Source organism: Hyaena hyaena, unplaced genomic scaffold (genome assembly GCF_003009895.1).
Source record: "Hyaena hyaena isolate Hyena2069 unplaced genomic scaffold, ASM300989v1 scaffold_171, whole genome shotgun sequence".
Taxonomy (NCBI): Eukaryota; Metazoa; Chordata; class Mammalia; order Carnivora; family Hyaenidae; genus Hyaena; species Hyaena hyaena.
In genome coordinates this window covers 1,958,830-1,983,074 of record NW_024080803.1, presented here as the reverse complement: position 1 = coordinate 1,983,074, position 24,245 = coordinate 1,958,830, and the positions used below count along the sequence as shown (strand labels likewise).

Here is a 24,245-nt window from a genome sequence, read left to right as displayed (position 1 = left end):
ACTTCCTCTGCTTAGCCTCTTTTGCCTTCCAGTCAGTCCAGTCCAGTAGAATGTTAGAAACAGCAATATTAAGCCTTGTTTTGCTAAGGGAAAAAAAAAAAAAATCCTTCATGACCCCTTTAGTATTTCAGGGTCTAAGTTTTAATCCCTCTATTGGATTTTGGCTCACCCCAGCTGGGGTGACAGCCCTTCTGTTATGATGTATCCTGATACTTAGGAATTTAAATCTGCAGGGGTGTTTTATAGTAGCACACACATTTGAATTAATTGTACCTATGGTTTTAGATTAATGTGTAATAGTTTTTTTTTTTTTTTTTCCCTAACAGTGGACTTTACTGTTGAGGATAATGTGCAGTAAGGTGTTGGACAGCCCATGGGGCACCTGGGTGGCACACTCAGTTAAACGTCTGACTTTGGCTCCGGTCATGATCTCATGGTTCGTGGGTTTAAGACCCATATTGGGCTCTGTGCTGACAGCTCAGAGCCCAGAGCCTGTTTTGGTTTCTGTGTGTCTCCCTCTCTCTCTGCCCCTCCCCTGCTCGCACTCTGTCTTTCTCTCAAAAATAAAAAAACACTGGAAAAAAAAAAAAAGGTTGTTGGACAGCCCTAAATAAACTGTATCCAAGGATCAGGATTCTTAGTTTTGTTTTAAATTTAGAAAGTCCCACTTACTAAGTTGTAGTATTTAAGTTGTAGTATTGTGCACCTGAAGTAACTTGGTGACAGGACAGTGATAAAAGGAAAATTCTGTGTTGATTTCCTGCTGAAATTCACAAACATTTTCTCTTGACCCCCTTGACTGGTCTGTGAAGAGAGAGATGGAGAAGAAGGTTGTGAACTCAGTAGATCCGTTTATTCTTTATAATGTGTATTTAGCTTTTAGGTGTCAGGCATTGTGTTAGCTGCTGGAGTATATAACGAACATTCATTCAGATGAAATAATGAACATATACATTCTGGAAGGGAACAGTACCAGAAGGGATAGAAGTTTATGATGATGTGTTGGTATATTCTGCTGAGTTGGGAGGACCTTCCTAAGGAAGGAATATTTCAGCAGAGGCAGTAATGATGACTAAGGAAGGAGCCAGGCAGGCTGAGGGGAAGAGCATTCCATGTGGAGGAAGCAGTATGAGTCTGTGGTGCTAAGGAAGATTCAATTCAAAAAGATTGCACAAGCCCACGTAGCATGATAATCTGGACCCAACAAGAGAGAATGGACAAATTTGAGAAAGTTCTAGGTGGTAAAAGCCACAGGCCTTGGTTGTGACTGGCAGTGGGGAGTGAAGGGAGAGTGCGGTCAGACATCATTTCCTGCTAGATTTGTGCCTATTGGTGAAGATGTAATTCATTGAGGTAGGCAGCTGTGGAGAACGTCTTGCCTCAGGTGAGGGTGAAGATCTTGAGTTTAGTTTTGGACATGCTGAGTGTGAGCCGCCTCTGAGGTATTTTAAGTGTTGGTGTTGAGTAGGCAGTGAGGTGTGTGGGTTTAGAATCCAGATGGGAGAGTTAAGGCAGAGAGAGTTGTTGGCATATCTGCAGAAACTGAAGCCAAAGGCATAGGGAGGAAGCATGAAGTGAGGAAAAAAGAGGGCCTCAGACTAAGCCTTGAGAAGGTCCAAGGCAGGCTGAGCAGAATTGCGTGCCTATGGAGAAGTGGCTACAGGCTTGGGTGGAAACCATGAGATAGTGGAGTGTTGGAAACCAAAGGACAGAGTCAGGAAGTGGGGAGTGGTAATTAGCTTTGATTGTTCCTAAAAGGTTCAGTAAGATAAAGCCCATGGATCTGTGGACATAAAAGAAAATGGTGCATTTCTTATAAAAATGACTCCTTATCAGGATGATGGGCATCAAGGACAGTGGGGAGCTGAAGGTGACCCATGATAGCTGACTGTGCAGCTCTTTCCGGCTCTGTAGGGCTGGTGGCTTCAAGTCAGCCTGGAGGGGGTCTTATGCTCAGGGTGGCAGATCGTATAGGACCAGATAATAAAGGTTTTAAGTTTGTGGACCACAGAAAACAGGCGGCCAGTTTGCTGACCTGTAATATACCCCATGGAGATCTGCAGATGCTACCAGTCAGGGCCCCCTTTCTTGTAGCCAGTTAAATCTTTACCTGCACATGTCTGGTTAAAGAGACCGTGAATCTAAACATTTCTTTCTAGAAGTTTAGCAGGGGAGGGGACGATAGTAAGAGGGACTAGTGGCCAAAAGAGGCATTTTTTTTTTTTTAAAGGAGAGAAACTGAGTGAATCCAGGTGTTGATGGAAAGAGTTCAGTGGAGAGACGGAGGCTGAAAATACAGGAGAGAAGGGAAAATTCACCATAAAAATCCCTGTGAAATGGGAAGGGATTGGCCTTGGATGGCAGAAACGGCAGCACATTTCTTATTGTAGGAAAAAGCGATGGACACCCAGCAGTAGGCTGGCAGGTTGTATTGTGGGAACTTTGAGGGAGTTTGGTTTGATGGCTTTTCTGTGTAAAGTAGGAGGGGAGAGAGGTAAGGTTGCTGTGAGTGAGAAGGGGAGGTTGAGAGGGGGAACGTAGCTGCTGTGGCCGTGAGAGGCTAGCTTGACCAGAGGTTATGTTAGATTGCTGGGCAGTGTGGAGGGTACATGGAGGCTGCCCACTGGGCATTTATAGTGGTATTCTTTGCCCTTTTGTTTGTTTTTTCTTTGGCAGCCCTTAGCTGTTTGAGATGAAGCATGAAGAATGTGGACAATTCAGAATATGAGTTTTGTGGGGTTGGAATGACATAGATACAGGAACAGAGGTTAGCAGGTATTACTGTACCGGTAAGATTGCCATTGAAGCGATGGACATGGACGGAACCCAGTAAGGAGGGAAATATGACAGAAGGGGGCTTGGAGAAGCATCAGTGGCCTGGCAGTCCTGTTGAGTCAGAGTGATGTTTTGGTGGGAGTAAGGAAGCAAACAAAGAGTCAAGATGATTGTGGTCTGGGAGCAGAAGGTATGGGTTGGTGTAAAGGCTCTTGGCTCTGTGTCCTATAAGCACGGGGAACTTTTTTTTGTAAAATTTTTTTTTAAATGTTTGTTTGGGGGGGAGGAGAGCACAAGCAGGGGAGGGGCAGAGAGAGATGGAGACACAGAATCCAAAGCAGGCTCCAGGCTCTCAGCTGTCAGCACGGAGCCCGATACGGGGCTCAAACTCACAAACTACAAGATCATGACCTGAGCTGAAGTTGGACGCTTAACCGACTGAGCCATCCAGGCATCCCAGGTAGAACTTTTTAAAAACACTGATACCCAAGGTCTTACCCACAGATTTGTATGGAACCTGAACCTTAGTATTTTTAGAAGTTCCCAGGTGATTACTGTTCATATGTAGCCAGGGTAGAGGAACATGGGCATGTAGAGGGTATGGGCATGTTGAGGATGTAGTTTTAGCTAATGACAACGTCCAGTTGTGATTGTGGGAGTGAGTGGCTGGGGTGGAGTGGAGGGAGGAGGTCGTGAGGACAGAACCAAGGGGTTTGGATATTGGCTGTACCATCCACATGGATGTGCCAGTTGCCCAGCGTGATGGCAGGGAGTAGACTGGTGCATCAGGTGAGCCAGAGCTCCTTGCGAGAAAGGACTAGGTAAGCAGCTGAGAGGAGCAGAGGGCAGGGTGGAACAGGTGGATGCTAAGAGCCTTAGGGACCAGGCTTTTGTTTTATTTTGATTTTCCAGAAGAGTTAGTGGGGAATAGTCTGGCATCAGTTATGGGATGGAAGGAGGAACTTCACTCGGAAGGGCGTGGCTGCGAGAGAATAGGTGGCTGCCACACCCAAAGGCCCAAGGACCGGGGAGAGGCCGACCTCACACCAGGCAGGGATGTGGAGGGAGTGGTGTGAGAATAGGATTAAGGCTATAGGGAAACTGATTATGGAGAAGCATTTCTAGAAGGCAGAGCCAGAGTATGAGGAATCTTCCCAGGGTAAGGAAGTTCAGCACTTTCTGCTGATGACGGTACTGTACATTGACTAGTGAAAGCATGTAAGAGTCCTCAGAAGTGTCATCTCAGCTGCCTCTGAGAAGGCTAGGCTCGGGCAGCTCTGTTCTTCCCGCAAGTTGTTGTGAGTGCTGGTGGTCTCTGTGGCTTCTAGACTGGGCAGGAGACATAGGGACAATCATTTGATGGGTGCCTCTATAGGATCCTAAACAAAGTGATAGGGGAGAAGGGCGCAGAGTGAGGTTCTCATCTCTCTAAGGCAGGACAAGGGGCCTTACGGCAAGCCTTTCTCCTGCCTGGGGCCTTTTTACTGCTGTGCCAGTTTGTAGAATGCCTCCGTTGACCCACTAACAAGAAGAAGTCTTTTCTGACCTCCCCCCCCATGATAGGGTAACTTTTTTAGAGTAAGGTTGCATAATATCCTTTGTGACACCTACCACTGAGATTTTATTAATATGTCTTCTTTTCTCACTTGACTGTAAACTCCATGAGAACAGAGACTGAGTTCACTGACTAATCCCTAGCCCATGCAGTGCCTGGCATTCAGTGGCTACTCTGCAAACACCTAGGGAATGAATGATTTACTTAGGGGACATCCAGAAGTGGTGGTCCAGGCAGTACATGCTGAGGGGACAGTATATACAGAGGTCCTGATGGGTTTTTTCTGTGGAACAGGAAAAAGTGGGATTCTGAGTAATACCTTAGATTGTTTATTACCATTGTTATTACTTCACCTTTTTGTTTTTCTGATAGGCCAGTCCCAAGATAATGAGAAGGAATTAGCTGCACTCTTTCAGCTATGGCTAGAAACCAAAGACCAGGCTTTCTGTAAGGTAAGGTTTTAAAGAAACACCAAATCTGGGGTGCCTGGGTGGCTCAGTCCAGTAAGCAGCTGGCTACTGATTTCAGCTCAGGTCATTATTTCACAGTTTGTGGGATCAAGGTCCATGTTGAACACAGAGCCTGCTTGGGATTTTCTGTCTCTCCCTCTCTGCCCCTTCCCCACTGGCACATGCATGCACTCTGACTCTCTTTCTCTCTCAAAATAAATAAACTTGAAAACAAAGGAATACCAGATCTTTCTTACTGGGTTTCCAGAGCCCTTAAATTAGTCAGAATTCTTTAACCCATTTACCTGTTAATGTTTTCCTTTTCTCCAGCAAGAAAATGAAGACAGCTCAGATGCCACAACACCTGTTCCTCGGGTGTGAGTATAATACTTTAATGGTGGGTGGTTTTCCGTGAAATTATAGTTGAAGGTACTGCCACGGGTTTTGCTGACATTTCTTAGTATGTTAGAGCCGAAGTCAACTTTAAAGGTCCTAGAAGTCCACTGATTCTTACCTGCCTTAATATATGGAAAAGGGCAGCATACTCCCTTAAGTATGAGTGGCTTTCTGAGCAGAGAATTCTGAATTGGGGGAGGATTGCATAGTGGAGTCTCTGATGGGGATGTAATCTGCCTTGTGGAGGGCTTACTCTTTCCCCCGAAATCTCCTTCAGTTCCTATTTGAGAAGGATTCATCTAATCTTTCTTATTTTACCTGTGAAGAAATTGAATCATGAGGTTAAGTGACTTGCTAAAGGTTAGTGATAGGAGCTGATATAGAATTTAAGCCTCTTGACCTCTAATCCTGAGTTCTTTATATTACATCATGTTATGTGACTGTTTCCAGTCTGGTGTGGTCCCTTTTGTTACCCCCAGCCTTGGTGAGATACATTTGACATATAATAATGTTTAAGTTTGAGAAGTACAACATATTGTTTTGATACATGTATATATTATGAAATGATTACCATAGTAACATTTATTGTCTCACATAATTCTCAGTTCTTTTGTTGTGGTGAGAACATGTAAGGTCTCTCTTAGCAACTTCTAAGTATACCAATCAGTATTGGTAACTGTAGTCATCCTGCTGTGCATTAGATCCCCAGAACTTACTCGTTTTCTAACTGCAAGTTTATACTCTTTGATCAGTCTCTCCTCATTTCCCCCATCCTCCAGCCCTTGATAACTATTCTACTCTCTGTTTTTGTCAGTTCGACTTTTTTTAGATTCTACATATGGGAGATCATACACTGTTTGTCTTTTCTGACTTATTTCACTTAGCATAATGCCTTCAAGGGCCATCCATATTGTTGCAAATGGTAGGATTTCCTTTTTTATGGCTAAATCATATGTTGTCTTAAGGAATATATACGTTCATTTGTTGATGGGCAGTTAGGTTGTTTCTGTGTTGTGGCTCTTGTAAATAATGCTGCAAATAAGAGTGTGCATGTTTTTTTCAAGATTTCATTTCCTTTGGAAATAGAGTTGGAGTTGTTGGATCATACGATAGTTCTAATTTTTTAAGGAATCTCCATACACTTTGTGTAGCAGTTGAAGCAGTTTAACATTCCTTCCAGCAGTGCACAATGGTTCTCTTTGTATTCTTGCTAACACTTGTTTCTTATCTTTTTGGTAATAGCTATTCTAATGGGTGAGGTGATCTCTCATTGTGGTTTTGATACGTGATTTGCAAATATTCTCTCCCATTTGGTAGGTTGCTTTTCATTTTGTTGTTTCCTTTATTGCAGAAGATTATATGTGATGTAGTATCACTTGTTGATTTTTGCTTTTGTTGCTTATGTTTTTGGTGTCCTATCCAGAAAATTGTTGCCAAGGTCAGTGTCTAGGAACCTCTTTCATGTGTTTTCTTCTAGGAGTTGTTCAATTTCAGGTGTCCTGTTTTAAGTCTTTAATCCATTTTGAGCTGATTTTTGTGAATGGTATAAGTCATTTTTTCCCATGTGGATATCCAGTTTTCCCATTTGTTGAAGAGACTATCTTTTCCCCATTGAATGTTCTTGGCTCCATTGTCAAATATGGAGCCAGTGGTTTGACCATATGCACAATGCTTTACTTCTGGTATTTTGATTCTGTTCCATTGGCTTATGTGTCTGTTTTTATGCCAGTGGTGTTCTGTTTTGACTGTTATAACTTTGTAATAGAGCTTGAAGTCTTCACATGTCCTGCTTCTCACTTTGTTGTTCTTTCTCAGGATTGCTTTGGCTCTTCGAGGTTGGTTGTGGTTGCATATAGATTTTAGGATTTTTTTTCCTGTTGCTATGAAAAATGGCATTGGTATTTTGATTACATTGATTCTATAGGTGATCTTGGAAAATATGGACATTTTAACACTATTTTTCCAATCCCTGAACACAAACTATCCATTTATTTGTGTTTTCCTCAGTTTCTTTAATCAAAGTCTTATAGTTCTCAGTGTTAGTTCTCAGTGTACACATCTTTTACCTCCTTGGTTGAATGTATTTCTAACTATTGTATTGCTTTGATGGTCTGGTTTGGTTCTTTAGATTCCCGAACACCAGAACAGAGGGTCAGCAGAACTGAGTCCTTATGTAACAGGAGTTGTAGAACTCAGTTTCTCTTGGAAGCTGAAAACCACCATTGTCATATTACAAATTTAAAGTCCTTTGTTCCTCTAAGGCTGAATTTTTTGTTGCCAATAGATGGGGCTTAGCAACAGTAGTGAAAACAGGTAAAAACATCAGCCTCTGAATCACTACCTCATACTTTTCTGGATTTCTATGGCTCGAGTAATTTTTGGAAGCACAGGAGTTACTTGTTAGGATCTGGCAAGTGGACTTTTGACCTTTGTGGGAACAGAGTACTAATGAAGGGACATTTTGTTCATGGTGCAAAGGAATGGTTTCTGGGCGCTGGAGAATGGGTGATGGATACAAAATTCTTTATGTTACAGAAGAACTGACTATGTGGTGCGGCCCAGCACGGGGGAGGAGAAACGAGTTTTTCAGGAACAGGTAAGAAATACCTAGAACCCAATGAAAATCTCTGCATCTATGTGGCCATGCCTAGAAGACTCTGAGCATGACTGTCCTTGAGTCCAAATTCTTAGAGGGAATTCACACCCTTAACCTTAGATATTCTGCTGGTTGAGATTGTTTGCCGAGAGTGGAAATGGTGTGGGGAAAGGGAATAAGAAATGTTTTGATGGGTTTTTCTTCCAGATAGCAAAATACATTTTACATTTATCTCTCTATGCCTTTGGTAATGACTATGGCTTTGGCGACCACCTTTTTCCCACTGGTTGCCTCAGTATTCCTAATGGAATAGCTTGTTCCCTTTAGTCTCTCTGGGTCGAACTTCTGCTGTTTGAGAGCATTAGAAAGAACCCCAGTAATTCTGACTTATGAGCCTTGTCCCTTTCTCTTGGTAGGAGCGTTACAGATACAGCCAGCCCCATAAAGCGTTCACCTTTCGCATGCATGGCTTTGAGTCTGTAGTGGGGCCTGTGAAGGGTGTTTTTGACAAGGAGACCTCACTCAACAAGGCTCGGGAGCATTCCCTACTGCGCTCTGACCGGCCTGCCTATGTCACCATCCTGTCTCTTGGTATGTGCCATCTATTTCTTTCTCTAATCAGCTGTTTCTCCCAGTCCCTGGAAGGGCTTTGAGGGTCAAATGTAGTTTTAGGAGGCCTTGGAGTGTGGGACATGAAAGGGGAATTCTACCCCCAGAGATTGAGGCCAAGAATCCGTTTCTTCCCTGACATTTTGGGCTCATGTTTACTTTCATTCAGGAATTTTTTTATAGGCCAGCTAAATAGCATTAAGTGTGGGAATTTGCTTCCTCCAGACTGATTCTTTTATTTTATTTTATATTGTTTTTAAATGGATATTTAGCAGAGGAGATTTATTTTTCCTTTCATAAATATTTTTTAACTTTATTAATTTTTTGAGAGAGCACATACGTTGGGGAGGGCAGAGGGGGGGTGGGGAGAGAGAATCCCAAGCAGGCTTAAATCCCACTGTCAGTTTAAAGCTCAGCTGGAGGCTCGATCTCACTAACCATGAGATCATGACCTGATTCAAGATCAAGAGTCAGACACTTAAGCCACCCAGGTACCCGTAGATGGATTCTTTTAAAGATGAGGGTTTTAACCATTTTTTGTGCCATGAAGCTCTTTGGTAGTCTGTTGAATCCCGCAGACTTCATCTCAGGATTTTGTCCTTATTTATTTTTATTTATGTTTTTTAAAGGTTTTATTTTTAACTAGTTTGTATACCCAACATGGGTATACAACCCCAACTCACAACCCCAAGATCAAGAGTTGCATGCTCTACTGACTGAGCCAACCAGGTGCTCTAGGATTTTGTCTTTTTCTTTTTTTTAATGTTTACTTTTGAGAGAATGCAAGTGGGGAAAGGGCACAGAGAGAGAGACACAGAATCTGAAGGAGGCTTTAGGCTCTAAGCTATTAGCGCAGAGCCTGATGTGGGGCTCAAACTCCTGAGCCATGAGATCATGACCTGAGCCAAATTCGGACACTCAACCGACTGAGCCACCCAGGCGCCCCCAGGATTTTGTCTTTAAATGAATAAAATAGAAAACTTAAAAGAGTTCTATAAGAAATCTGTCGAATTAAAATGTGTATCAAAATGTTAAATATATGGTGCAGAAATGACAACCTTTAGTAGCAGGTAATATAGCTTCTTTAATTTCCAAATATTGATGAGTGGAATTGGTATCATGAGTTGTCTACAGTAGCTGATCACTATAGTAGTGATGTGTGTGATACAAAAATACTGATTTATGTCACAACATCACATCACTGCCAATATAAAGTTTGTTACCTTTGCTCATAATTGAAGGAAATGCTAAATTTTAGATATGTAATTTTTCCCCACCCGAGTTCATGGACCTCAGTCTTGGCCCAGAGTGTAGGTAACTGTCCCCAGAGGGCAGTGTCCACTTAGTGCTGAGTCTGACTAAGGCAGAGAGAGACATCCTCAGTGAGCTGCTCCCCAGAGAGCAGGTAGAGGGACAGTGCTCCTCAGTGGCAGCCCTGCTGACTCTTGGACTTTCCATTTTCTGATGTCATCAGTTCGGGATGCTGCAGCCCGGCTGCCTAACGGAGAAGGTACCCGGGCAGAGATCTGTGAGCTGCTCAAGGACTCCCAGTTTCTGGCACCAGATGTCACCAGCACTCAGGTAGGATGGAAAAGAGATGATGGTTGTTTTCTTCCAGAACAGTTTTAAGAAAATGTACAAAGAAATATATGATGATTTCATAAAAGTGAATGAAGAAAAGGAAAGGAGGTCCTGAGAAATGTGAACAGTGATGACCTAAGACCCTTGCAGTCTGTGGAGCACAAATGTCACTCTGCACTTTCCTACTGCTTCTGCTGCAGCTTCTTAGGTCACTGTCTCCTTCAGGGCACAGCACAATCTCCCAGGAATGTCGCCATGTTTCTTGTTTTGCCTAGTGACCCAGTGAGCCATTGGCAGTACTGCCAGCAGACTGAAATAGGATCTGTGACTCACACCCGGTGGTTTTTCCCTGGTGTCTGAATCTGACTTGTCCTTTTTCCACTTTGTTCTGGGGCTCAGGTGAACACAGTAGTGAGCGGAGCCCTGGATCGGCTGCATTATGAAAAAGACCCATGTGTGAAATATGACATTGGCCGAAAGCTGTGGATCTACCTGCATCGAGACCGGAGCGAGGAGGAGTTTGGTGTGTGAGGCTCTGACTGGATTAGGGATGCTTCTGAGTCACTGCCCCAATTCCATTCTGCTTTGACGTTCAGTCAGGATAGGACTTTAGAGGCCGGGCTTAGACCATTGGCGAGGCAACCTGTAAGGCCTTGGCTGTTAGCGAAACTACCCTTCTTACCGTGCTGAGGTTAAACTGTTGCTGAAACTTACCACTCTTGTTTGCAGAGCGGATTCACCAAGCACAAGCAGCTGCAGCTAAAGCCAGAAAAGCCCTTCAGCAAAAACCCAAGCCTCCATCCAAAGTGGTAAGTGACCTCCTGAGAGCTGCCTTAGTGGTGTCAGCGATGGTGGCAGCCAGGCCTTACCTAACTCCGTGCATCAGGAACCATGCTGTCTTTTGGTCACTTTTGCTAAACCGTGCCTGAATTTCCCTTCTGCTTATAGAAGTCTGGTAGCAAGGAGAGTTCATTGAAGGTCCTCAGCAGTGGCCCTTCTGAGCAGAGCCAGATGAGCCTCAGTGACTCCAGCATGCCACCCACTCCAGTCACACCTGTGACCCCCACCACTCCGGCTCTACCTGCCACTCCGATCTCTCCTCCTCCTGTGTCCTCAGTGAACAAAAGTGGCCCTACTCCTGTCTCAGAACCAGCAAAATCTAGCTCAGGGTAAGCTCTTCCATTGTTCTCTCCAGCTTTCTCTCTCCAGAGACCTTTTGTATGTATAGCTTAAGTTGCTTTATTTTTTAATTGTCCCCCTGCCCCCGTTTCCTCCTAGTGTTCTTCTGGTGTCTTCACCCACAATGCCACAGCTAGGAACAATGCTCTCCCCGGCTTCTAGCCAGACTCCTCCAAATTCTCAGGCAGCCGCCCGTGTCGTGAGCCACTCTGGCTCGGCTGGACTGCCTCAGGTGCGGGTGGTGGCCCAGCCTGGCCTTCCTGCTGTCACTCAGCAGTCAGCAGGGCCAACACAGACACTGCCACAGATGCCAGCGGGACCACAGATGCGCGTTCCGGCCACTGCTACTCAGACCAAAGTCGTGCCGCAGGTAAACGGGGACGGCAGACCCAAACCCTGAGGTGGTCTGATGGGCCCAGTGGGCACGCTGGGTGAGCACTGAGGAGTGTTAGATTATTGCTGCTGCTGCTGCTGCTACATTTATTTACTTTTGAGAGACAGTAAGACAGAGCGTGAGCCGGCGAGGGGCAGAGAGAGAAGGAGACACAGAATCTGAAACAGCCTCCAGGCTCTGAGCAACCATTCAGCACAGAGCCTGACATGGGGCTTGAACCCATGAACCGTGAGATCATGACCTGAGCCGAAGTCAGATGCTCAACCAACTGAGCCACTTGGGCGCCCCTGAGTACATATTTTTAAGTTGTATCTTACATGTTGGGAATCAGACTTTTGAGAAGTTTAGTGATTTACCCAAGATTGTAACGTCAGGACCCTGGTGGATGGAGGTGGAATGTGATTCTAAATCTCAGGCCTTTTCTATTGTGCCTCTCATCTTAGCCATGCTGCTAACTAGTTGGGTAATTTTGGAGAAGAGTTTTACATCCTGCCTCAGTTTCTTTTACTGTGAAATGGTATAATATTTGTTCTCCATATGTAGGAATACAATGGAATGTTAAATGTGAAAGCTTTCTGAAAATTATGGTGCTCCACACATATAGAACTTTACAGTGTCCACTTTATTTATTAAAAAAATTTTTTAATGTTTTATTTATTTCTGAGAAAGAGAGAGAGACTACGTGAGCAGGGGAAGGTCAGAGAGAGAGAGATACAGAATCTGAAACAGACTCCAGGCTCTGAGCTAGCTGTCAGCACAGAGCCTGACACAGGGCTCAAACCCACGAACTGTGAGATCATGACCTGAGCCAAAGTCGGACGCTTAACTGACTGTGCCACCCAGGTGCCCCACAGTGTCCACTTTAGAGTGTAATGAGCACTGATAGAGCAGAAGTTCTCTTAGGGGAACACTTCCTGGGCAGTGGCACATGCTGGAGACAGCTCACTGTGCCGGGCTGCATCTCAGTACTTAATTGAGCTCTCCACCTCATGCTTGAATCAGACAGTAATGGCCACCGTTCCAGTCAAGGCTCAGACTCCGGCGGCCACTGTGCAGCGGCCTGGACCCGGGCAGACGGGGCTCACGATGACAAGTCTCCCTGCCACAGCCAGCCCCGCAAGCAAGCCGGCCACCAGTTCTCCTGGGAGCTCTGCTCCGAGTGCTTCCACAGCTGCTGTCATTCAGAACGTCACAGGACAGAACATTATCAAGCAGGTCAGTGGAAATCTCTCTGGGTGGATCCAAATCTTTTCTCCCAAAGGAAAGAATAGTCGGAGATCTTAATGATTTATGATCTTTAATCTTTAGTTCGTGGGTATTTCAATGGTGCGTTCCCACCAACGCAGTGCAGGCTTCACAGATGCTAAAGATTTCCCCTGTTTCTTCCCCCAAAATTCAGCATTTAGTAGTTGAGTTTCTGGATTTGGAGTAGACGTCTCGTGAATTTATTTAGTGAAAATCTCATGGTGTGACGTTATATACTTGGTTGGCATTTTTGTTTACCTCCAGTAACAGTAGGATACATTTCTGTTTTCCTGGTTGTGAATATGCACAGATGATAATTGAACTTCAAAGAATGGTTAGGCAGTGGGGGGCTTGATCTCAGGTGTGTGAGTTCGAGCCCCACATTGGGTACAAAGATTACTTAAAAATAAAATCTTGTAAAAACAACAACAAAGAATTTTTAGACAAAATAGCAATGATAGGTGTGCTTATCATGTGCCTACACTGTGCTGAACATTTTATAGATATTAAATAATTGAATCCTCCTAACAGCATGGCATAGGCGCTTTTGCTATTCTCATTTCATAAATGAAGAAATGGAACCATATAATGGTAAAGTAATGTCATTTTCTTTGTTAAATACTTACCAAATGCTCTTTTTGCCAGGCTCTGTCCAGGGTATTGGGGATATGGTAGTGTATGACACAGACTGAATCCCTGCCTTTGTGGGCTCATCTTCTCGTAGGGCTAGGGGACAAAAACCACTTCGGGGCAGGTATAGGAAGAATTATGAACATCAGTAAAAAGGGGAAGGGCTACAGTGTGACACAGATGCCATTTGAGCTAAGGTAGTCTGTGAAGGTCTGAGGGGAAGAATGGTGTCAGTGTGCTGTATTTTGATCATCTGGGGACAAAGCGTAGGCATGAGAGTAGCAAGTGAAAGTGCCATGAGTTAGTAACATGCTTGAGGAACAACAGGAAAGCCATCAGTCATACAGCTTAGCAAGTGTCAAAGTGCTGGGGTTGGGGGGAGTTGCTTGAGAGGTTAGCTGTGGTTAGGTCATGTCAGACTTTGATTTTCATTTAAATGTGGTGGGGAGCCATTGAAAGATGTGAGTCTGAATGACTTGATCTAGTTTACATTTGAAGATCCTGGCTGCTGCATAGGATGGGCTTCAGGGGACAGGAGCAGAAGCAGGGAAGCCAGGTGGGAGGTGGTCGCAGCAGGTCCAGATCCTCAACTGTTAACTGGCTTGTGTGCGTAGTCTTTGGGGGTAGGAGAAGTGCTGGGATTCTGGATGTGGGTTGATGATAGAGCTGGTGTGATTCTTCTCTGGTGAGAGGATTGTGGGGTCTGTTGAAAGAAGGGAGTTGAGTGTGCCCCACAGCTTTGGGCTTGAGTGAGTGGGTAGATTGTTATATCATTTCCTGAGATAGAAGAAAATACTGGGGTGCAGAGACTGAAATACAGACCAAGTGAAAAGTGTTTATAAAGTCAGCACCTATAATGGGTACATGAAGATGTGAATGACATGAAGCTAAAAATTGATCACTCATTGGTTATAGGTAATAAGTGGGCCCAGCAGATACGTGGCTGTTTGGGGATGGATTCAAAAGAGAATATAAGGTGAAGAAGCAGAGACAGGGAATGTAAGCAATTTTTAAGCAATTATGCTTTCGAAGAGAGCAGAGAACAGGAGCTGGTGGGGGGTTGTGGACTGAAGGAGGGTCTGCTTCTATGTAGGTTGGGAAATGTTAAAAAACGTTTGCATTCTGACGGAAGTGGTCACTAAAGAGGAAATTTCTCATGCAGCAGACAGTCCCTGAGGCTAGAGAGTGCATGTGTTACACACGGGAGATTGGCCTTCGATAGGTGTTGGTTTGGCTCCGAAGCCTATGGTTGACCACTGTGCCATAGTTCTGATCCCAAAATTGAAGATCAGCACAACTATAAATAAAAGGCATTTTTGAAACAGTTGGGGATATCCGAATGCATATTATTAGAAAATACTTGTAAGTAATTTTTGGGTAATAATAGGTGGAATTTTTTTATGTGTGTGTGTTGAGTGTGGTCTGATGTGTGATCTGTCTTGGAAAATGTTCCATGTGCACTTAAAGAGAAATCTGTATTCTGTTTTTGGATGGAATGTTCCATGATCTTTGTTAAGTCCATCTGGTCTAATGTGTAGGTGATTATTATTACTATTATTTTAACTTAAAAAGTCCTTTTCTAGGTTGAAAACACATAAATAAGTATTAATCAGCAAAATGCTATATAATGGCCTACTGTAAAATCTTCCAGCTCCTCCGTCCAGGCCCCCCACCCCCACCCCGCACAGCCCAAGAAAGTGGGGAAGGACAGATAAAACAAGATTGGCCAAGTGGTAACTTTGAAGCTGAGTGGTAGTACATGGATTTGTTATACTATTTTCTACTTTTCTGAATGTTTATCAGTTTTCAAAACAAAAAATTAGAAAAATGTATGAAACACACGTACCCACGAAATGGAGGTTTGTCTGTTCATACTCATAACTGTTTGAGCACTGGGAATCCCCTTGTCAGTGCTGTCTCTTCCCCATCCAGGTGGCAATCACTGGGCAGCTCGGTGTGAAGCCCCAGGCAGGCAACAGCATTCCACTCACAGCCACTAACTTCCGTATCCAGGGTAAGGACGTATTGCGTTTGCCACCTTCTTCCATCACCACAGATGCCAAAGGCCAGACGGTTCTGCGAATCACTCCAGACATGATGGCCACGTTGGCCAAGTCCCAGGTGACCACAGTCAAACTGACCCAGGACCTCTTTGGGACAGGAAGCGGCACTGCGGGCAAAGGCATTTCTGCCACCTTACACGTCACTTCGAATCCTGTCCATGCAACGGATAGCCCTGCCAAGGCCAGTTCGGCCAGTGCCCCTTCGTCCGCTCCAACAGGTACCACCGTGGTTAAAGTGACTCCTGACCTCAAGCCAACAGAAGCCTCAAGTTCAGCTTTTCGCTTGATGCCGGCACTTGGTGTGAGTGTGGCAGACCAGAAGGGGAAAAACACAGTGGCTTCTTCGGAAGCAAAACCAGCTGCCACCATCCGTATCGTGCAGGGCCTGGGTGTGATGCCCCCCAAAGCAGGCCAGACCATCACAGTCGCGACCCATGCCAAGCAAGGGTCCTCAGTGGCCAGTGGGTCTGGAACTGTCCATACTTCAGCAGTGTCCTTGCCCAGTATGAATGCTGCCGTATCCAAGACTGTGGCCGTGGCCTCTGGGGCTGCAAGCACCCCCATCAACATCGGGACAGGAGCCTCTGCTGTGCGGCAGGTCCCTGTCAGCACCACAGTTGTTTCCACGTCCCAGGCTGTGAGTAACATAGTGGGGAAGAATAGCCTTTCTGCTTGGGGAACTTTTCTTTGAGGAATGGAAAGTAGACTCTGTCTGTGTCACCTTATTTGACCCAAACAGGCTTATTTCCTACGAGGCTCTTTTGTTTGAAACAAAACAAATTTCTGAAGTAGCATATACATACTTTCTCATAAATGATTAAAATATTACAGAAGTACGTAGAGTAAAAGATAAAATTTCTTTCACCACTCTCTACTTCTTCCTTCATGAGGGCTAATTACTAGTATTTTGGCATTTATCCTTTTGGTCCTTTTCCTGAACATTTTCTTACACTGTACATGCACAGTTTAAACAGAAATCCCTGTGAGGGACCTTCATGTGTATACTGTTCTGTGGATTGCCTTATTTATTTAAAAATATGTTTTGGGGATTGTTCTAGATCCTACATGGATGTTGATGGCATCCTTTTTAATGATACATGATAATCTACGGAACGGTTGTGCTTTATCCTTTCATCTGTTAAAGGATACATTTTTACTATTAAAGAGCAGTGCTGCCATGAATGAACTCATTAAAGTATTTCTGGGGCGTAAGTAGAATGGGTCAGGTATACCTCCTGAAGGTTGTGATAACTAGAGTTGTACAGCCAAAAAGGCCCCACCCATCTTCCACTCCCATCAGCAGCTCTTCTGTTTCCCCCATACCCTAACCAGTGCTGAATATCTTGGTTTTTTTAGTTGTGTTTTGTTTTTTTTTTAACTTAAGTACCCATCTTACTGATGCAAAGAGAGTTCTTTTTCTATTTCATTTCCCTGATCTTTAGTGGAGTTGGGCATCAATTATATGGAGGCTGGCATGTGCTCTCCAGCGCTGAATAAATCTTTGCCACTTTTCTTCTGGGGTATTCGACTTTTTCATGTTTGGGTGGCTTTTTATATCTTCTGGATATAAATTCTTGGTACGTATAGAAAATGTGTTCTCTTCCAGCTTGTCATTTTTTAACCTTGCAAATGGAGCCTGGTCTACAGGTATTTTATCTGATTAGATCTATCAACATTTTCTTTTATGGCTCCTAGGTTTTGCATCTTATGCCATTCTTACTCCAGGCTTATAAAGATAATAGCCTTCATTTTCATAACTTTTTCAGAGTTTTAGAAAAAGTGTAATTGATAATCCATTTGAAATATATCTTGTGAATGGCATGTTGTAGATATCTCATTTTGTATTTCTTTGTTTCAACATCATTGACTAGTTTATTCTTTGTCCACTAACTTGAAATACATTTATCATAAAGCAGATTCCCATTTCAACATAGGTGTGTTTCTGGGTGCATGTGTGTTTCTACCCTTTAGTGTCTGGATAAGGAGTACTGTTCTGTACAGTGGGGTGCATACGGACAGTATAAAACAGTTTTACATTTCCTAAGCAGGCTGTATAATAAAACCTCAGTTATTTGGACAAAAGCCAGAGTGATGGACGAAGGAGAACATTAGTAAAACCAACCAGCCAACAAACTCTGAAACATAGTGTGGCTTAAAAGGAAATATTTGCTTAGGTTCTCATATTATAGAAATTAAGGAAGTGAGGAAATAGTGCACTTGGTGCACTTTTCTCTTGACCCATTCTCACACAGATAGTAGCCAGGGGCACCTGAACCTGAGAGCATATGAAGGGTGGAAAGTAGTGAGCAGTCATTCTTTTCCCATCTAGTCAGCTAGTTAGGCCAGTTCACCGGGGGGCGATTCTGGTTGGTGTTGTGGTGGTCTGAAACGTTTGACACAACTGAGGCATTCTTAAGAAAACCATCAGGAAATCCACCTGGAGGCACCATCTATCTCAAGGTACTCTTCTGTCTGTTGACATTTCTCAGTGCTTTCTGATGTGCTACAGATTATGAGTAAACTGTGGAGATTGGTATGGGGACCTGTGACCCAGTTTTTGCACCTGAGGGCCCAGCTTCTTTAGAAATAGCTTGCTCAAAGGAAGTGTCGATGCCTTTTGTTAGTATGCTAGCAAATACTCCTCTTGAATCAGTTCTTAAAATTAGATTCACCTGAGATTTTACTGTATATAAATTTTATTACCAACCAAGGGTTAAAAAGCAGGCAGTCTAAAAACAGGTGATGCAATGAGCTCATCTTTGCCATCCTGAAACCCCAAAGCCTCTTGGCTTGATCAGCTTCTGTTTTGTTCCTTTTAGGCCTTATTGCCTTTGGGGTTGGACTTTTCACTTGGTTGAGTTTATTATTAATGTCCCTTAACTAACTTCTTATCTCTGGGAGAGATGGAAAGCACCTGGAAAATGTGACCTGTTCCTAATCTAGTGTGCCCTGCTGTCTGCTCCCCACCAGTGAGCCTGCGCCCCAGTGAAATAGTAGTTGTGCACTCTGTTAACTCCTGAGTGCCTTTGTCCTTCGTCACACTTCCTTCAGAACTGTGTGCCAGGTGCTGGGAGGCACACGGATGATTAGGAGCCTGTCATTGGACTTCAGACTCTTAACTGTGCTCAAGTGAACATACATTTTCCTTTGTGATTTAGTGCACATATTTACCCTGCTGACAGTAGTTATATATGGTTGTTGCTGTTCTAGGTAGTGTGAATGAGGAGCTGTTACCACAGCTCAGAGGCTCCCTAATTACAGTACGAGAGCACTTAACTTACAGCCTATTGGCAGTTTTATGAGGGCAGCCTGGACCGGCACCTCAAATACCGAGACCCTGCAGCATACAGGAAAAGAGAGTGTCTGAGTGCTCACTCCTCAGTTCTGCGGCCCTCTACGTGACACTTCGTGATTTCCTTATCTAACCTGGAAACCTGGTTTCGTTTTCTCTTTAGGGGAAGCTGCCTACTCGGATCACAGTTCCTCTCTCTGTTATTAGCCAGCCTATGAAGGGCAAAAGTGTGGTCACAGCCCCCATCATCAAAGGCAACCTTGGAGCTAAGTAAGTGCTATAGTGATGGGCAGGTGGGGCTTCTTGGTGGCTCCTTGCCACACAGTGGAAAGGCAGCTAGTTGTTCTGGGGCTCGTCTTGGATATTTCTCCTTTGTTGTGCTCACCAACAGTATTTATTGAACATCTACTATTAGGTGGTAGGGACACAGGGAGGTGATTAAAACAGACAAAAATCCATGCTGTCCTCAAGCTTACATTGTAGGGTGAGGAGAGAAATAATAGAGTAAATACCCTATGGGGTGGTGGTGTGTACTGTGGAGGAAAGGCAAGGAGGCGGACGGGACATTCTAGAATGGGGAGGGCTGGTGATATGGCTCAGATGGCCCTTTCCATTGTGGGTGTTGGGGAAGGCCTGTTGTTCACATTTGAGCCCTGTGCTGTGTTGTTCTGAAGAGGAGGTCTTGCTTGGGAGGCTGGGCTTCCTTTGGTCTTAACTTAAACTGGGATAAGGGGCATGACGAAATCAGTCTGATGGTCACAAGGTGGCTGAGTTATGGGAGAGTTTCTTGTCTGAAACACACACCTTCCTGGGTTCCTGTTCATTATTTCTGTTGATCGAGGTGTGGATAGTCGGGTCATTATATCCAGAGCCATAGGATATAATAGGCCTTTGGGTTTGCTCTTTTTTCATGGGAAGCATAGAAGCTAGGAGAAAAGTGGTGTCACTACTTCAGTCTAGAATGCAGGAATTTTCACTGAACTGCAGACCTCCCTGTTTTCCTTAAACATGCGGCCAGATTCTGGGCCAGAGATAGCACCCTGCCTGTCATTATGCCTCACTGGTGCTTTCCCTCCACAGCCTCGGCGGGTTGGGCCGCAATATCATCCTGACCACCATGCCGGCGGGGACTAAGCTCATTGCCGGCAATAAGCCCGTTAGTTTCCTCACTGCCCAGCAGTTGCAGCAGCTTCAGCAGCAAGGCCAGGCCACACAGGTAAGGTCCCCGGCAAACAGCGGGCTTTACCAGGCCTCTTGAAGCTCTCTTGCTGTTTGCTGTTAGCTGAGGAGCTCATTTACAGCCTGGTGACCAAATCATCTCTCTTTGCAAACAGGTGCGCATCCAGACTGTCCCCGCATCCCACCTTCAACAGGGAACAGCTTCTGGTTCCTCCAAAGCAGTGTCCACTGTTGTTGTGACCACAGCTCCATCTCCTAAACAGGCACCTGAACAGCAGTGATTCAGAAAGAGAAAGATGGCGTCCATGAAAGCACGCACCTGGGCTGCCCTTCTGGCCGAAAGGAGGGGAGCAGGGAGGTTGCAATGTCCTTCTCAGCTTGTCTGTTGAAGGGAAGGCCAGCAGTGGGATGATGTCAGCAGTGGCCTGGATTCTGCCGCAACACTCCACGGTGGAGCACGCTGAGAAAAGTGCCCCCCCAGCTTCCAAGGGCTGTTCCGTTCCGATCCAGGAGAAGCTCCTCTGTTTGGGTTGGATGAAGTCATAGTTGTGCCACACGAGCCATGGTTCTCTCCTGAGAGCCAGACACCAGGGGAAGGCTTATAGCTGCAGAGTATGCAGACCATCAGTAAGCCTTGTTCTCGATGTGGATTGTATTTTTTAGCTTCTGGTCTTCTCTGTGACTAGTGGTCTGGATAGGAATTTTGTGTCCAGAAATTTTTATGTAACTTATTTTTTTAAAGAACCTGTTGTACATCTTTATCCAGTGGAAACGTGGGCTTTATAAAGCCCCCACTCCCCACTGCCCCAAACTGATTGCTTATTCTTTTGATGAGAATGAGAGAATAGCAGGATTCTCAGTGAGTTGGTGGCTGACTTGAGAGCTGCATAGTAATGGGGAGGCTGTCACCTGGGTAAGAAACTGAGGAAGTGAGATAGCGTGGGTTCCCTGAAGTGGGACTAGTTTGGCACTACCTCATAAAGATGAGGTATCAGGATCCTGACAGTGGTCCATATCTTCATCTACTGACTTTGTCCCTTTGTTAGGCCTGTTCACACAAAAGTCCAGAGCCTGTGGACAGAATAGGCAAGTGCCAGCAGACTTGCTGCTTTTGCAGCATAGACTTTATTGCAGTTCAGAGATTATATGTTTTGCTTTGCTTCAGGGCAAGAGTCTGCACACCACAGCCCTGGGCTGGCTACCTGTTTTTGTAAATAAAGTCTTATTGGAACACAGTCCATGGCCATTCGTTGATGTATTATCCTTGGCTGCTTTCAGTCAGAAGGCAGAACTGAGTAGTTGCCAGAGTCCAGATGTTCCTCAGGCCTAAAATGTCTTTTACGTCCTTAGGCCCTTGAGGTAGAACTTTATGGACTTCTGCTCCAGAGTAGAGATGGCAAGAGGAGAGAGTGGGTGTGCCCACTATGCAGGTGAGGCCACACAGTCATAGGAGAGCTCAGTCGGGAGTTACAAGTCCTTTTATCCTGGCTGCCTCACAGTTCTCAGCCTATTCAAGCTGTGGCAGAGCTCAGAACAGTATTTTGAAATGTAATAATTAAAGCACTGGTTGTTAACAATATATGCCTCTCTTGTGTGGGACCAGGGGTAGACAGCAAGGCTGTTCTCCAGTGTCAGGGCTTCTCTCTCTCTCTCTCCTTCGCTCACTCTCTCTCTCTGTTTCCAGATTATTAAAGATGCATCTTTAATCTGTGGAAATTTAGTTGATGATCTTTTATGGGGTCTGGTGAGGAAGTGGAGTTGAGGACAGAAGATGTCAGTGGCCTAGTTTAGAGGATTGCAAGGTGGAAGCTGAGTGATCAGGATGATTACAGAGGAGGTCAGGGTGGCTTGTGGCTTTTGAGATACCGCATTTGATTCTTAAAACAGTTGTGTAAATAGACATCATCAACCGTCTTCTAACTTCTCATCCCTGGGAGAAGTGGTAAGTCTGAGTTGAGGTTAAAGGGAACCAGGATGTAAATCCAGTCTTCTGAGTTTAAGTATCCTTTCTGCTGCCTTCCTATGGAAGGGTGGCTGTGTGGGTCATGCTGAGGTGTGGGGACAGTTGGAGCTAGGGCGGTAAGCCCAAGATACAGAGAGCCAAGGAGAATTGGCTGAGGGGTGACTGAGCTTTTGCTAGTAGTGGGAGGCTGGCACAGAAGTCCAGCTGGGAAGGGGGAGAGGAAGGGACATCCGTGAAGGAGAAAAATGGCCTTTTAGCAGAGTGGAGAAGAGTGCGTCTGTGTTCTCCCGTACTTTAATATTTGCACATCATTGCTTCCTGGAGGCACATTTCACGTGAAGAATCCACATGACAGTTTCTGAATGAGAAAACGGTAGAAATTTGAGGAATCCTGTCTCAGGTATTTATTGGTTAAAACAGACCCCTTCTGAATTTACTTAACAAATGAGTTCATGAAAGGAGCTCTGGCATTCAGCCCCAGCCCTGCCTCACACGTTTTTTTACTGAAGTCACCTGGCTGTGCCTGTCTCTGAGAGCCTGCAGACATTTGTCTGCATGCTAGGGGAGCAGGGCTGTTTTAGGACGCTAGTGTAGGACTGCCTCCCCGGGAAGTACGATTTGGCACTGCCCAGCCTGTCAGTGGAGTACTGAGGAGTGGCAAGCCCCGGCTGGAGTTGTTCAAGTGACGTCACCAGTATTTGCATCAAACGTGGTTCCGTGGAGACCTCAGGGGTCTTGTGGAGATGTGGTAGAGATGGCGACTGTTTGGGGGGGGGAATAAGTCCAGAAGAATTCATGGCAGCCACTGAGCCTCTGACCCCGAGGTTCAGAGGTTGGTAAAAGTGTTCAGATTAGATGTCTTAAGACTGGATTGGATAAATAGCATTGTTTGTGATGAGTTTGTACCGTAATACCACACGTAAGGATGTTTTTCTCCAGGGCTGGTCAATTCCATGAAAGTATCCCAAACGGCTGCTGTGAAGGGTGTATTACAGTAAGTTTCAATATTGTATGTCCTGTCTTCACACCTCAGGTGCTCGCTCTAGAGAAAATACGTTTCCTTATAGTGTGGTACACTCCCCCCACCCTGCAAACCTAAAATGGAGATCTTTACTATGAAAGTAAAACTGGAAATAGGTTCCTTTTCCCCATCTCCAGTCTCTAAAGAAAGAATATGTTTTAAATTAATTGCTCATAATAGATCCTCCAGTATTTGTTGAATGAGTGTTTGGTTTCATAGTCAGCAGGCCAAAGAAAGTGGACCCTGAAAGGGGACCACAGGTTCTCTTCTCGTAACTGTGTATTTTCAAGTAGCTCATTCTCAACCCCTGATGTGTGACTTCAGCATTGAAATGCTGGCTAACCATGGGAGGTCAGCATTCACTTAGGTACAGCATTTCTTCCAGAAAGCACCCAGTGCTTTGTGTGAAAGATCTCTTTCCGCATTTGTGTGAAGTAGCAGGAAGGAAGCTGACTTTTGCATCCTGAAGGCTGGCTTCGCAACTTAGTAGCTGTGTGACCTTCTGCTAATCAGCTTTTCTGGAGAACCTAATATGGCTTCTGTTACAGATGGTTGTGTGTATCAGGTGGGATACTGTGCATTTCAGAGTGTGGAAAGTGCTGTGCAAACCACTGGTATCTTTTGTCTGGAAGACCTTTCAGAATTGGCCTAGGCCACTTTATCTGTTTGTAGAACTTCACTAACTCTCCACGTTCCTTCATGATTTCATGGCCTTTGTCCTTCCTACTCTCTATGCCTGGAATGTGCTTTTTTTTTCTTCTACAGGGCAAACTCCCCATATGCTCCCCTCCCTTGTAGTTGTACTTACCCCTTATGGCACTAGTCACCCTGTATGTAATCGCTTTCGTATCTTCCCCATTAGATTGAATTCCTTGCTGGACAGGGATCTCCTTAATTCTTTCAACCATTTCAGTGCTGGTGCAAAGTAGATGTTTAATAAATATTTGTTGAAGGAAGTTTAAAAAAAAGAAAAAAGCAGATCCAGAAGCAAGATTAGACTGTCAAGACTTTATATTACTAGTTCAAGATCCACATCTTTTGCAGGATTCCTAACCTTTGCTTTCAGCTGTATTTAAATTCAAGGCCTTCAGTAACCTCCCATTTTTCTACCTCATTATACAGACTTCCTGTTATCGTCTTCTTATTAGGGTTCTTTTGAGGAACCAGAACATTTGCGTTCCAGCTCTCAGCTGGGCCACTGACTAGCTTTCTGATTAAAAAAAAAAAAAAAAAAAATCACCTTTGGCCCAGTGTCATGGCTTATCAGTGGTATTATAGTACTCTGGAATATTAATGGTTAATTAGGAAATGTTTAACT

General features: G+C 44.6%; 1 protein-coding gene across 2 annotated transcripts in view; it reads left to right on the top strand.

Annotated features, from left to right (window-relative positions):
- NFRKB (nuclear factor related to kappaB binding protein) overlaps positions 1 to 24,143 on the top strand; it is a 45,008-nt gene extending 20,865 nt beyond the window's left edge. For both annotated transcript variants that reach the window (XM_039240246.1, XM_039240245.1), the window contains exons 14-27: positions 4,703 to 4,782; positions 5,110 to 5,156; positions 7,711 to 7,771; positions 8,188 to 8,362; positions 9,855 to 9,961; positions 10,361 to 10,484; positions 10,691 to 10,770; positions 10,910 to 11,130; positions 11,240 to 11,510; positions 12,537 to 12,749; positions 15,342 to 16,109; positions 18,928 to 19,034; positions 19,845 to 19,980; positions 20,099 to 24,143. In XM_039240246.1, coding sequence (XP_039096177.1) covers positions 4,703 to 4,782; positions 5,110 to 5,156; positions 7,711 to 7,771; positions 8,188 to 8,362; positions 9,855 to 9,961; positions 10,361 to 10,484; positions 10,691 to 10,770; positions 10,910 to 11,130; positions 11,240 to 11,510; positions 12,537 to 12,749; positions 15,342 to 16,109; positions 18,928 to 19,034; positions 19,845 to 19,980; positions 20,099 to 20,224 — 2,516 coding nt within the window. In that variant the 3' untranslated portion in view covers positions 20,225 to 24,143. The remainder of the gene's footprint in view (positions 1 to 4,702; positions 4,783 to 5,109; positions 5,157 to 7,710; positions 7,772 to 8,187; positions 8,363 to 9,854; positions 9,962 to 10,360; positions 10,485 to 10,690; positions 10,771 to 10,909; positions 11,131 to 11,239; positions 11,511 to 12,536; positions 12,750 to 15,341; positions 16,110 to 18,927; positions 19,035 to 19,844; positions 19,981 to 20,098) is intronic.
- The last annotated feature ends 102 nt before the right edge of the window (positions 24,144 to 24,245 follow it).